Here is a 14549-nt window from a genome sequence, read left to right as displayed (position 1 = left end):
GTACAGTAAATATGGAGGGAAAAGAGGTAAAAATAAAAATTACAATGCATTTGTTTTCATACAACTGCAATACAGTTTAAGCTTGTCATGTAATGTACTGTCCTGCAACCTCCCTGAAACCAGGCAATACTAGAGATGATAGATTGTGCTTAATTTCTGAAATGCTCAAACATTAGGAATAAACACATTTCAAACTTAAAACTATATAGTATTGGGAATTTTTGTAACCAATAAAAAAAAACAAAAAAAAAAACAACACACACTATGTGAGGATAAGAAACCATGTTTACACCCCTTGTGTATACGGAAAATACTGAATAAAAAAATCATTTTATTTATTTATTTTTTTAAAAGTTTGCCTTCACGCAAGAGGAAAATTGTGGAACGAGTTTAACCAGCCCTACCAGAGGTAGTTCCTGATACCAAAATTAATTATTCTGGTAGCTGGGAAGACCAATATTGTGCAGTTAAAATACTGAGACCAGGATCTGTAGTATTTACTATATAAACACCCTGTCCATGCTGCTTGCTTTCAGACAAGTCAAATGCAAATAAATGCAGAGTCAAAAACACTAGTTGTGTGTAAGCAATTTTTTTTGAGATACTGTAAATACAGTATAAATCTTAAATCTCGAAAAACTACTCACTTCTAAATCTTTTGTAGTCATCTTTGTATTACTTTAGTATAAATACATGTTAATTTGGATTCATGTTGTTTTTTTCTGACTTTATGTGAACGAAAAGACACACATTTGCCCGTTTTCCCATTGGAAATAGTGATATTTTTAAATATCACTGTCCTGGTCACAAAAGCAAAGTCTGTGGGGAATAATAGCCATTTTCTATACTTTTGAGGTATAACCAATTAGGAAATAACACTTACTACCCAGGAACAAAAATTGTGTTACATAGTGTTATTAGTAGTAGTCATAGTAGTACTGCTACTATTATCTCGTGCAATCTGGACTAGAGGATGTCAAAGCTCAAACTGTGAAATTATTCGTAGAGTTGTGGCATATAGCATGTTTGACAGATATATCAGTTATCTTTTTATTTCTTCTCAAAAGGGCATCTTCAGAAGACCTACTGACATTTAACAACGGTCTGAAAGAGCAACTTATCATCATCAGCAGCGTATGCACACTTGAACTGATTAGGAACATGTGCCCAGACTACTGAAATGCAAAAAGTTTGTGTTTTCCGGAAATGAGCAAGATAAACCGACAGAGACCAGATCAAGCACAGCTTCAGGTCTGTATTTGTTTTGCTTGTTTATTTTTTCCTCTTTTTATACACTTGCTGCATTACTAGAAATGTTCGCAATTTTTCACAAGAAAAAAACAAAATATAAAATATAAATAATTCGGTAGAACAATTATCTATACTAAGAAGTTTAGTAAACAAGGATCTGAGTGGGGTTAAAAGATCAACACACACCCCCCACAGCATTGCTCTTGCAAGATGGTGTGCTCATTAAATTATTAGTGTATATTTGAAGAGTGGATGATCATCAGGGATTTCCTGCTGGGCTCCATGCTGTCACAGCCTAAAATGAAAGACCTGTTGGAATTCAATTCATCCCACCCCAGGTCTGATTAAGAAATTGACTAATTAACACCTGTGTGCCAGTCTTGGCCAGAAAGAATCAAAGCAGACCAATGCCCTCAAACAGTGATTTAATTGCTACACTATTTCCCGTTCATTGTATCGCTGTACACAATCATATTCTATACAGCTTGGAATCCGAGACACAGCTGTTTGGACGGGGGTAGATTTTCCCTTGGGTGTGTGTAATGTGATGAGGTTCATTTGTTCCAAGTTGCAGTTTACAGTTCATATAATGCTGTGAAACCTTGAATCTAAGAAGTGCAACATCCCTTCTCCCGGGGTTTGATTTATGTAATTGATCACATCAGCCAACTGAGGACGGGAGCTCCAGGGGAGGCGCACAATTGGCTGAGGGAGGGTTAGGTCGGCCAGGGTGTCCTCTGCTCACTGCAGACCAGTGACCCCTGTGGTCTGTAGGGGCACCTGTGGGCTTGCCTGTAAGCTGCCCAGAGCTGCGTTGTCCTCCGACGCTGTAGCTCTGGGTGGCTGCATGGGGAGTCCGCAGTGTGTAAAAAAGCGTGCGGCTAACAGTACTTTGAAGGACAGTGTGTGTTCGTCTTCACCCCTCCCATGGGGGTGGTAGTGGCGAGCTGAGCCTAAAACTAATTGGACACTACTAAATTGGAGAGAAAATAATTAAAAAAAAAAAAAAAAAAACTAAATAAATACTACTAAATAAAAAAATAATAATAAATCACATGCGAAATTGCTTTGCTATTACTTAAAAGGAGAACATTCTAAAATGAAATGTTCTTAATTACTAAACACACTTAAGTGCTCAAGACAATTATTACTGGAGTGGTTTGGTCTAGTTTTGCATCACCTTTTAGTAAATTAACTGGAGTAAAGGCTTTGACAACATGTCATTGGTCTTTACAAAGGAAAAGACATTTCCCAGTGGAGTATTTCAAACACTTGGTTTACTACTGACCAGATTAATTTAATAGCTGTAGAAAACAAGCAGACCAAATCAGAAATCCAATCCCAGAGTGGTTAAAATTTGCCAGTCCAGAGAACCAAAAAGAGGGGATGTCTCAGCATGTTTACTGTAATCTATGCCAACTCATATCCATGCTGTTGGAAATCAAAAAGAGCAGAGAAAACGGTCTGCAAGAGAAAATACAGCGCTTGTGAAAGCGAAGCTTCTGATAACGTGCACAGCTGTTAATCTATTATTTATTGCCACTAAATATTTATTATGTAATAAAGGACACCAGAACATATTGCACAGCAGCACGCTAATCTTGTTCAAAGATATCCACTGGGCTTTAATGGGTCCTGAACACCTGCATCTACTTCAGTCAATACCGCTTTACAGACAGCTTTTAATAAGTACTGTACGGCTGTAGCTTTATATGCTCAGGTGAAAAGTATGATCTCTATAGGTATTTACTGTAATATGTTATCAACTGCAATGTATATAGTGTCTTTCATGCCATGGTACCTTTTAACCAACAATGCAGAATGATATTGGGGGGGCAATTTTATATAAATGGAGTGATTCTCTAAAAAACTATTTTAAATCAACTGAAAAGATGGGCAAAAACAAACAAGCAGGAGGTTTTTAGAAAGCACATAGTTAGTCTTGATGCATTGTTAGCAGATTAACTTTTTTTTATACACATACCGGCCAAGCATACCAAGACAATTAGAGAAAAACCTTTTCAGTTGCCTTCTCTCTTTTGTTGCCTTATAGCCTGGAATTAAAATGCATTATTTTATTTTTTTCATTTATCTACACATCCTACTCCACAACTTCCAAGTGAAAAAAATATTCTAGAAATTTGTAGAAAATTAATTAAATAAAAACTGAAATAGCTTACTTGGATAAGTGTCCACCCCCCTTTCTAATAGCAATCCTAAATTAGCTCAGGTGTAACCAAGCACCTTCAAAATCACACACCAAGTTAAAGTGGCCTCCACCTGTGTTACATTGTAGTGATAAATTCAGCAGTTCCTGTAGGTTCCCTCTGCTGGGTAGTGCATTTCAAAAGCAAAGACTCAACTGTGAGCACCAAGGCTCTGGGGAAAAAAGTTATTGAAAGGCACAGATCAGGGGATGGGTATAACATATATATATATATATTATATATATATATATATATATATATACACACACACACACACACACACACACACACACACACACACAGTACTGTGCAAAAGTTTTAGGCAGGTGTGAATAAATGCTGTAAAGTAAGAATGCTTTCAAAAATAGACATGTTAATAGATTATATTTATCAATTAACTAAATGCTAAGTGAGTGAACAGAAGAAAAATCTACATCAATTTCATATTTGGTGTGACCACCCTTTGCCTTCATAACACCATCAATTCTTCTAGGTACACTTGCACAAAGTCAGGGATTTTGTAGGCATATAGTCAGGTGTATGATTAAACAATTATACCAAACAGGTGCTAATGATCATCAGTTCAATATGTAGGTTGAAACACAATCATTAACTGAAACAGAAACAGCTGTGTAGGAGGAATAAAACTGGATGAGAAACAGCCAAACTCAGCTAACAAGGTGAGGTTGCTGAAGACAGTTTACTGTCAAAAGTCATACACCATGGCAAGAATGAGCACAGCAACAAGACACAAGGTAGTTATACTGCATCAGCAAGGTCTCTCCTAGGCAGAAATTTCAAGGCAGACAGGGGTTTCCAGATGTGCTGTCCAAGCTCTTTTGAAGAAGAACAAAGAAACGGGCAACGTTGAGGACCAGAGACTCTGTGGTCGGCCAAGGAAAGAAACTTAACTTACTTAGCAATCGGAAGATGTCCAGCAGTGCCATTCGCTCAGAACTGGCAGAAAACAGTGGGACCCTGGTACACCCATCTACTGTCTGGAGAAGTCTGGTCAGAAGTGGCCTTCATGGAAGACTTGCAGCCAAAAAGCCATACCTCCGACGTGAAAACAATGCTAAGTGACTCAACTATGCACGAAAACACAGAAACTAGGGTGCATAAAAATGGTAGCAGGTGCTCTGGACTGATGAGTTAATTTGAAATATTTGGCTGTAGCAGAAGGCAGTTTGTTCGCCGAAGGGCTGGAGAGCGGTACATGAATGAGTGTCTGCAGGCAACAGTGAAGCATGGTGGAGGTTTCTTGCAAGTTTGGGGCTGCATTTCTGCAAAGGGAGTTAGGGATTTGGTCAGAATCAATGGTCTCCTCAAATGCTGAGAAGTACAGGCAGATACTTATCCATCATGCAATACCATCAGGGAGGCATCCGATTGGCCCCAAATTTATTCTGCAGCATGACAACGACCCCAAACATACAGTGCAAGTCATTAAGAACTATCTTCAGCGTAAAGAAGAACAAGGAGTCCTGGAAGTGATGGTATGGCCCCCACAGAGCCCTGATCAACATCGAGTCTGTCTGGGATTACATGAAGAGAGAGAAGCAATTGAGGCTGCCTAAATCCACAGAAGAACCGTGGTTACTTCTCCAAGATGTTTGGGCCAACCTACCTGCCAATGCATTTTCTGCAAATGCAGCCATTCCAGGAAAGTAAGGCCCATCTTAATAAACATGCTGCTAAATGCAGCCATGTTACTGAGGTAAAATCACATGAACCTCAAGTGACCACAAATATTTGCACACATTGCTGACTAAAGCACTTTATCATTTGACTTGCATTCTGCAATTTTTGTGGCAAATAGTGTATGTGACTGCTGAGTAAGGCAATTTTTTTTTTTTTTTTTTTAATTTTCTGGAAGTTGCGAGCAGGACACTGTACGACTGCTCTCACAGCCTCCTGAGTTGGAGTTGTGTCCAATGAGGTAAAGCACTGCTAGAACTCTGTATATTCAAGGCATTCCCGAGCAACGAGCAGAACTGCAGACATCTCAGATACTGGCATGGGAAAAATCAACCTGTCCCAATTTTTATTATGAAAGCTTGTAACTGTTTTAGGGTATGCAAGAAAACAGCAAAAAGTCAGTATTTAACATTAGTTTTAACAGGGAGTCTTAAAAAGGAAAGCACAGTCACTATGTTTTAAGGAATAACACTGATAGTAGGGCTGCAATCAAGGGGTTCCAGTTGACCATACACTATTGTATATACATTGAACAAAAATATAAACGCAACATGCAACACTTTCAAAGATTTTACTGAGTTAAAGTTCATATAAGGAAATCAGTCAATTGAAATAAATTCCTTAGACCCTAATCTACGGATTTCACATAACTGGGAATACAGATATGCATCTGTTGGTCACAGACACCTTTTTTAAAAAAAAAAAAAAAAAAAAAAAAAGGTAGAGGCGTGGATCAGAAAACCAGTCAGTATCTGGTGTGACCACCATTTGCCTCATGCAGCACGACACATCTCCTTCGCATAGAGTTGATCAGGCTGTTGATTGTGGCCTGTAGAATGCTGTCACAGTCCTCTTCAATGGCTGTGCGAAGTTGCTGGATATTGGCGGGAACTGGAACACGCTGCCGTACACGTCGATCCAGAGCATCCCAAACACGCTCAATGGGTGACATGTCTGGTGAGTATGCAGGCCACGGAAGCACTGGGACACTTTCAGCATGAGGTGACATTGAAACATGAGGGGATGGTGGCAGATGAATGGCACGACAATGGGCCTCAGGATCTCGTCACGGTATCTCTATGCATTCAAACTGTCAGATAAAATGCAATTGTGTTAGTTTTCTGTAGCTTATGCCTGCCCATACCATAAACCCACTGCCACCATGGGGCACTCTGTTCACAACGTTGATATCAGCAGACTGCTTGCCCACACGATGCCATACACGCTGTCTGCCATCTTCCCGGTACAGTTGAAACTGGGATTCATCCTTGAAGAGCACACTTCTCCAGCGTACCAGTGGCCATCAAAGGTGAGCATTTGCCCACTGAAGTCGGTTATGACGCCGAACTGCAGTTAAGTCAAGACCCTGGTGAGGACGACAAGCACGCAGATGAGCTTTCCCCCCCCCCCCCCCCCGAGACGGTTTCTGACAGTTTGTGCAGAAATTCTTTGATTGTGCAAACCCACAGTTTCATCAGCTGTCCGGGTGGCTGGTTTCAGACGATCCCGCAGGTGAAGCAGCTGAATGTGGAGGTCCTGGGCTGGCGTGGTTACACGTGGTCTGCGGTTGTGAAGCTGGTTGGACATACTGCCAAATTCTCTAAAACGAATTTGGAGGCGGCTTATGGTAGAGAAATTAACATTTAATTCTCTGGCAACAGCTCTGGTGGACATTGCTGCAGTCAGCATGCCAATGGCACGCTCCCTCAAAACTTGAGACATCTGTGGTATTGTGTTGTGTGACAAAACTGCACATTTTAGAGTGGCCTTTTATTGTCCCCAGCACAAGGTGCACCTCTGTAATGATCATGCTGTTTAATCAGCTTCTTGATATGCCACACCTGTCATGTGAATGGATTATCTTGGCAAAGGAGAAATGTTCACTAACAGGGATGTAAACAACTTTGTGCACAAAATCTGAGAGAAATAAGCCTTTTGTGCATATGGAAAATTTCTGGGATCTTTTATTTCAGCTCATGAAACATGGGACCAACACTTTACATGTTGCATTTATATTTTTGTTCAGTGTAGGTCTCAAATGTGCAAACTGTATTTCCACACTCTTAGTAGCCAGTGAGATGCTTGACAGATTCCCTGGCAGGCTAAGGAAGCACACTTTCTTATACCTAGTATAGTACCAGGTGTCATTTTAAAAATGATATTTTTTGTGATGTCATAAGTTTTTCAAAACTGTACATTAAAAGCGCAATATATAGTGAAGGGAAGTATTTGGCAGCTACAAAACAACAGAACATTTGAGTTGGAATACCCGTCTTACATGAACTGTACTTGATATAGAACATTGGTAAGAAATATTCAGCCCTATTATGGCCCCTTTAGTTAAATTATTTATTTATTTTTTTCTCTTGCAATTGCTTACATAGTTGAAAGGCAGCTTGCTGCAGTTATGACATCCTGGTGATTGTTTAAAAGTTAAAAGCACCCCTGTGCCGCCAAAGGGCTCTCGAATATGTCCTGTCTCTGTATGCTGCCAGGATGCACGCTGTACAATAGAGAGAAAACACTATACTCTAAACTAGAACACATTTATTAAAACATTAAGACAATTGATGCCTGCCACATGTAGGAGAGATAACTTACCTGGTTTTTGAAGACGAGAGCCAAAACGCCACCCAAAAGTTCAAGAATCAGGCAAATTGTGAGAGTATACAGAAACTGAAGCAAAAAAAAAAAAAAAGACATTAATTATTTAAAATATAAAGCATGTCAACTTGGCAAAATTCATTAATTTAAAAGATATATCAAAACGTCAGGCTCAAAAAGGTAGTTGTTTCACTGTTTTCCTACAGGTTTGGCATGAATTATGAATTCCTTTGTATTTTACAGTAATGACACACTAGAACCATCCAACTGGAAATCTATTAGATCTTTAAGAATCTTGTGCAGTGTGGGTATAGCAGTGACACAGTTTAAACCAGTCACACTTAAAATGAAGAAACCTGCACTGTCATTTCTGATCCAATAGCAAATGTTCTGTCTTCATTTTTATAAATTAAATTATTTTAACATTCACACTCCCCCCCTCCCCCTCCCCCTCCCGCTTTGGTTTTCTTTAGTATGGTTTTTAGCCTTCAGCTTTGAGATGAAATGCAGTTGTTGCTATGTTGCACCTAAATTCATGTTTTTGTTTTTTTTCTTTTTTCTTTTAAATCTCTTGGTATATCCTGTCACAGTTGTTAAGATTGCATGTGCGTGTGGTAGTGTTGCCATCACCCCAGCAGTTTATGGTGTGTCAATGTTGTTTAGACTAGCAGTGCAGTGTGTATTTATAGCAAGGTCAGCTGCTGTATTTGTTCTAGAGCAGAGACTATGCCCGGAAGGCTGAAGAGACAGATGAACAAAATTCTACATTGTGTGAAGAAACAGAATATTTTACTAAAACCATGCACAATGCATTTCTGTGTTGTTAAAATTGTGTATTTAGTTTTGTTCTGCAAGCTAAAAATGACAGCTATGAAACAGGCCGATACTACGATTGTTGCAATTATAAGACCTTTCACGTCTTATTTGGGTTTTGCGGCTGCTAGGGGGCCTGATTTGGGAGTGTGCATTGGTCCCGAGACTCCTGAAGGAGTGTCCGTCGTTCTACACCCCAAGTTGTTTATTACGATTCCTGACATTTGTCATCTCACAATTATGTTATTTTAAACTCTGCTAGTACAGTAAAAAAACTATTTTAAGGATACAGTACATTTTAGGACGCAGGTGTAAAGGTTCATAACTTAAACTGTAGTGGCTGATGTCTCAGAGTTTAGATAATGGGACTCCAGTGAAGGGTCAACCAGACTCCCAGGCTTTCAGGGAATGAGCTATAAATATACAGTAGGCTGAAAGATTATTCATCATAGAACACAAAATAATTAACCCCTGACAAACAGGAATTAGGGGGTTAAATACAGTGGAGGTAAGGATTTTGTGCCAAAGGAGGCTCAGAGAAATCATATAAATCGGACTCAAAGCAAGCTATAAATGACTAACTGTCACTGCTAGGAGCTTGAACAGCAAGCATATAAAACGAACAGCAAAAACAGTGGAAAGTTTAATGTTAGTGACCTACTTCAGAAACATATTAGGTAACTCACAAGAAGAAAATAAAACCTATACTCAGCGCTCCAGATAAGGTTTTGGATCTGGGAGTAATGCATCCTCTAATTTTAGCACAGAGAGTAAAATGTATTTTCAGGAGGTAAAATGCAACATTACCTTGAAGTCATGAGTATGCTTGACATATACTGTACAATCTTGAATGGTAATGGGGTAGACATTAAAAAAAAAAAAGAGCCTTCCATTTGAACTGCAATGTACTTTGAACTACTGTACAACCACGCGCGTGTTCTAGAAGGTTCTTGATCGGCTCAGTGCATTTCTTTCAAGATATCACACAGACTGCAAATTAATTGTGTTACTTCTATTTTAACAATAAAATTCTTAAACTCAGTGAACATGTTAAAACGTTAGGTTACTTACAATAACCCTGGTTCACCGAAAAAGAAATGTCAACCATTATGAGTTGGAAATTGCCCCTCATGTCACATGACCCAAGCACATATTTAAAAAACTGCCCGACAGGCCCAGTGTGACGACGTGCCTGTTTCATTCTGGAACAATACGCTACGTCACACAGCAACCTTTGCCATTTGATTCTGTATGGCAATGAAGGGGAGCCAACGACCTCACAAATGAGGCCCCGAGGCCAGCTGTGGGCTAGGACATAGATTCCTAGAGGACCCACACCTCTCTGAACTGAGAACCACAGCGGGAAATGTGTGGACTCCTCGGAGGCAAACAGGTCAACTGCTGCACTGCCAAACCTGTGCCAAATCATGGCAACCACCTGGGGATGCAGGCGCCACACGGCGTGCCGAGGTGCCCCCCCTCAACAGCAGGTCTTCTGCCTGGTTCAAAATTCCCAGCATGTGGACTGTCCTGATGGACAGAAAAAGCAGTTGAGCCCAGATGAGCAACTGGAACGTCGCGTGGTGCAACCCTGGGGACCGTTGCCCCCCCCCTGGCAATTGACATATGCAACGACAGTGGTATTTACCTTGCGCACTAGTACATGCCTGCATGCAGCACTGACTGAAAATGGTGCAGGGCCAGGTGCGCTGCCCTCAGTTCTAGTGCATTGGTGTGGACGGACTGACACATGCCAATCCAAACTCCATGGGTCCCCCGGCCGTTCCAAACTGCCCCCCAGCCTTGGTTGGAGGCATCAATGGTCAGCACTTCTCTCTGGTATTTCACACCTATAGTTACTCCTTTGCTGAGGTGGCGAGGATTTTTCCCCCACCAGCTCAGGGCACGCCAGCATGACAGAGACACAATCAGGCAGCAGTGTCTGTATCGGGCAAGGTCAACTACTTGGACATTGCGATATGCCTGCAAGGGGTGCTTATTAAGGAGACCGAGCTGCAGGGAGCTGTTCTCCAGATTGAGCGTGAGCCCCAGCCGGGTAAGATGCTCCATCACTAGAGCCGCAGGGGTGCCAGAATTGCACCCACATACTTGTAATGGCAGAACACGTACATACTGCCCCCAAAGGCGAAGCAGAAGTACTTTGTGGCCAAGACGTATCGGTGACGTGGAAGTACGCATCCCGGAGGTCCACGGTCGCAAACCAGTCACCCGGCCAGACTGATTGGAGAATGTGACAGGTAGTTAGCACCTTGAACTTCCTCTCCTTCAGGAGTATATTCAGGCCTGAGTCCATTGTCCTGCTTTGGTACCAGAAAATACCTTGAGTAAAAACCCTCCTGTTTACATGGAGGTTCTGTATAAAGTGTCCAATTCTTGCGTGAAGACAGAGGCCTGTGCGCGGTCAGACAAAGTGTTCACAAGCTCCTGGAAGGGAGGAGGTCCAGCTCAAAACTGGTGGTCCATTGCCTCCATGCCAGAAGGTGGTGGTGGCTGAACGGATGCAGGGCCTGAGGTCAGAGCCCGTCAGGGTTGTTGCTGCTTTTCCTGAGCTGTGATCAGATGGTACTGCCTCTGTTGAGGGCGCTGCTGGGGTCTCTGCCGGGCACTGCCCGCCGCTGCAGAGGGTCAGTGGTGGGGGTACTGCTTGCTTGGCCCAGGTGGAGCAGCCACCGGCATAGTGCTCAAAATGGTCTGTGTTTCAGCAGCTCTGGATCTCCATCGCTTTTGCCCATAGTGCTGGTTGTGTGGGACACTGCAGCAGCTCTGCAAGCTGCTTTGACGACTCCCTCGCAAGGTGAGACCGCTGCAGCATCTCTTCCACGGCTGGCCCGAAGGTGTAGCCGGGGGAGATGGGAGCGTTGAGCAGGTTCGCTTTGTCCGCATTTGGGACCCTGGCCTGGGAGAGGCAAAGCTGGCGATGCACAACCACAAGGGTTCTATGCGGAGCAGGTGGTCATTCACCAGCCTCAGCTCATTAATAATATGAGGAAGGCTGGGCAGACAAGTCCTACAGCAGCTGTGATTGGTGCAGTCAGCAGACCAGCTGTGTTTGCTAGTCTTGCTGTCAGTGCCCCCATGCTGTAGCCCTAAGTGCATCTCAGTGACCCTACACTATTTATTTGGGCAGGAGAAGTCACAGAACAGCATTGAAATAGTCAGTGTCTGCACTAAGGCAGCCAATGCAGAATCAACGAGCATGAAATGCTGGAGCCCCATTTGCGCCCGTAAGGCTGACACCTGCACTGGGCGAGTGCCTGTGTTTCTTCGCTTTCTTGGTCTTGTGCTCCAGAGAGTGAGACACAGACAGAGCACTGAGGCTCGCAGACTGCTCATGCGAGTGTGTCTGCAAAGGCCTTGGACAGCCAGAGGAGGAGGAAGAGGAAGGACCTTCAGCACGGCCTGCCCTCTTAGCTCTGGACCTCTTAAACTGGCGCACACAGCACAAAAGGTGGAATCTGCCAGCGCTTGCCGGGCATGATCGGTGCCCAGGCATTGGACACACAAATTGTGGCCACAAGACAGGGCAAGACACTGGTACTATGCATGGGAGTGCCAAGTGTCGAGGTGTACCAAGCACAGGGACACTGAGGAAGTGCACCGGGATGCACGGGAATGCTATGCATGGGAGTGTTGTGTACGGGGGCTATGCACCGGGTTAATGCTGCCGAAGGCATCGAGGTTGCTATGCACAGCAGTACAATGCACGGCAGTGCTATGTACTACTGAAAAAGGCCCAAAGCGCTATGCTCGAAGTGCTATGCACCGGGTTAATGTGCTATAAAGCTGCCGACCCACAGCTATGAGGTGCGGCACACTAAAACAACTGTAGCCAGTTTGAAGTTAGGAACAGTATTTTAATTTAATTTTTTTTTTGAAAAACCCAAAAACAAAGCACAACACGCGAACGCAGACCAGAAACCAAGATAAAACAACCTGTGGAGGATAAAATCCAAAACGGACAAGGCTGGAAACAGCAGCCGCCACTTTCCAGCCGCCTAAACCACACGGCTGTGTGATTTAGACTATAAGAGAAACTACCGTTGCATCCAAAGGAAGGGGCAAGCCGACTTCCGAGAAGGAATAGCGAGGTACTTCTATACTAAAAACAAACAGTCTCCGAAGAGAAAGAGATTCTCACGAAAACAGAGAAAGTGAAGATTACTCAGATTGGAGAGGAATCAAATGCGAAGGTTGCTGTGTAACATGGCGTCTTGTCCCAGAAACAGACACGTGGTCACACCGGGCCTATCAGGCAGCTTTTCAAATAGGTGCTCAGGTCATTTCCCAACTCGTGATGGTTGACATTTTGAGATTGAAAGGGAACTTTAATATACAGCCACACACACATAAAATAATGAAACGCATTAATAAGTTATAAAAACAGGTTTGTTTAATAATATAGCCACCTTTTCTTAGAGTTTGCCTCTGACGACGGTTCCAGTTGGATTTGTAGCTGCAGCGGGGTGTTTACGCTTCAACCGGTTAGCTTTTAATTTTTCCTATTCTTACTGTGATTGGCTGCAAAAACACCAGGGCTAGGCAGATATTGGATAATGTTGGTTAGGTTGGTTTTTCTGGTGTACAGTTTCCTAGTAACTGAAGACATTATATTCTGGGAGATGTAGTTGTTAGTGGAAGTTTTAGGGGAGGCGTGAGTGGAAACAGACAAACTGTGCAGCAAAATTGCTATGTATATTTTTATTTCAGATTTTAATGTGTAAAAAATGGCACGTATACAGCTTATCTGGACAGCTGCCTATACTACACAACCAATTTTACCACTTTTCCTAATAACTACCTTCCAAGAATTGAGAATAAAAAAAAAAAAAAAAGTCTAAATTTCCAGAGATTCTGATACTCTAACTTGTATTAATAAATGTCTTAACCATGTTTCATCAAAATTGGTTAGCTTGATAGACAAAACCCAGGGTCTAAAGGACTATGAAGATAGGCTGAAGAACTGAAACTATTTAGCCTGGATTGACTGAAGTCTTTAAAATCGTAAAAGGAGTTGACATAGTTAATCCGAATCAATAGTTTAAGTGCAGCACAGAAACCAGGACCAGAGGACACAGTTGGAAATTAAGTGAAGATTGACTTAGGACAGAGGGAAGGAGATACTTTTTGAAATCAGTGGTGAGGGTATGGAACAGGTTACCTAATGTTGCTTTAAAATCCAACTCTGAGATCAATCAGCTACGAGACAAGCAGACTGTAATTCTTTAATGTTCTTATGTACAAGACATACAGAAATTCCATCACCTGTGGGAGGATAAATCATGAAAACCATGATATTAACACAAACTAATTCCAAAGAGTTTAATAAATTTCGATATAGCTGTTTTGTTTTGGGTGAATCAGTCATTAATCAGTCATGGGATTCCCTTTGTGAAAGGGGGGGGGGGGGGGGGGGTGCTTGCACAGTGTATATTACATTGTCGGAAAAACTAGAAAAGATTTGTTTTATTTGGAGAAAATAGGGGATATTCAGCATTGTGTAACCCTAATAGAATAGCTATATACTTGCTACTATACTTTGTCATATCCTGATTATGTTCCTGTACTTTGATTTCACATTCATCTTTTCATGTTCAAAAAAATAACCAAAAATGGCTACATTATGTTGAAATACACATTGGTTTCATTTTAACATCACTGGTCTCCCATTTTCTAAAACACAAAAGCTACACCTAATTCCAGCTAAGCCATAGATTCCACTCTTAACAGGCTCTTAACCTGTACCAAAGCACATCACATTCTCAGTCAACAAAACAGACTTAAATTGTCATAGACTTTCTATAATTGTAGTGCTGGTTTTGTGCAAAATGATAGTATTTGAGAGATTACCTTTAATTAAATCAGCCTATTACCTCTTAGATGTAACCTTGACCAAAATTCAAAGAATAGTGTGTAGAACAGTGTTCCCTCTAAGCTTTTTAGATACTGAGAAACTTG

The 14549-nt window shown here is 41.9% G+C and overlaps 1 protein-coding gene across 1 annotated transcript in view; it reads right to left on the bottom strand.

Annotated features, from left to right (window-relative positions):
* Nucleotides 1-14549, bottom strand: part of tspan15 (tetraspanin 15) — a 115717-nt gene that overhangs the window by 84192 nt on the left and 16976 nt on the right. Inside the window, exon 3 of the mRNA XM_041268612.1 lies at nucleotides 7758-7832. Coding sequence (XP_041124546.1) covers nucleotides 7758-7832 — 75 coding nt within the window. The remainder of the gene's footprint in view (nucleotides 1-7757; nucleotides 7833-14549) is intronic.

The sequence above is a fragment of the Polyodon spathula genome, chromosome 13 (genome assembly GCF_017654505.1).
Source record: "Polyodon spathula isolate WHYD16114869_AA chromosome 13, ASM1765450v1, whole genome shotgun sequence".
NCBI classification, from domain to species: domain Eukaryota; kingdom Metazoa; phylum Chordata; class Actinopteri; order Acipenseriformes; family Polyodontidae; genus Polyodon; species Polyodon spathula.
This window is presented reverse-complemented; position numbering and strand designations above follow the sequence as displayed.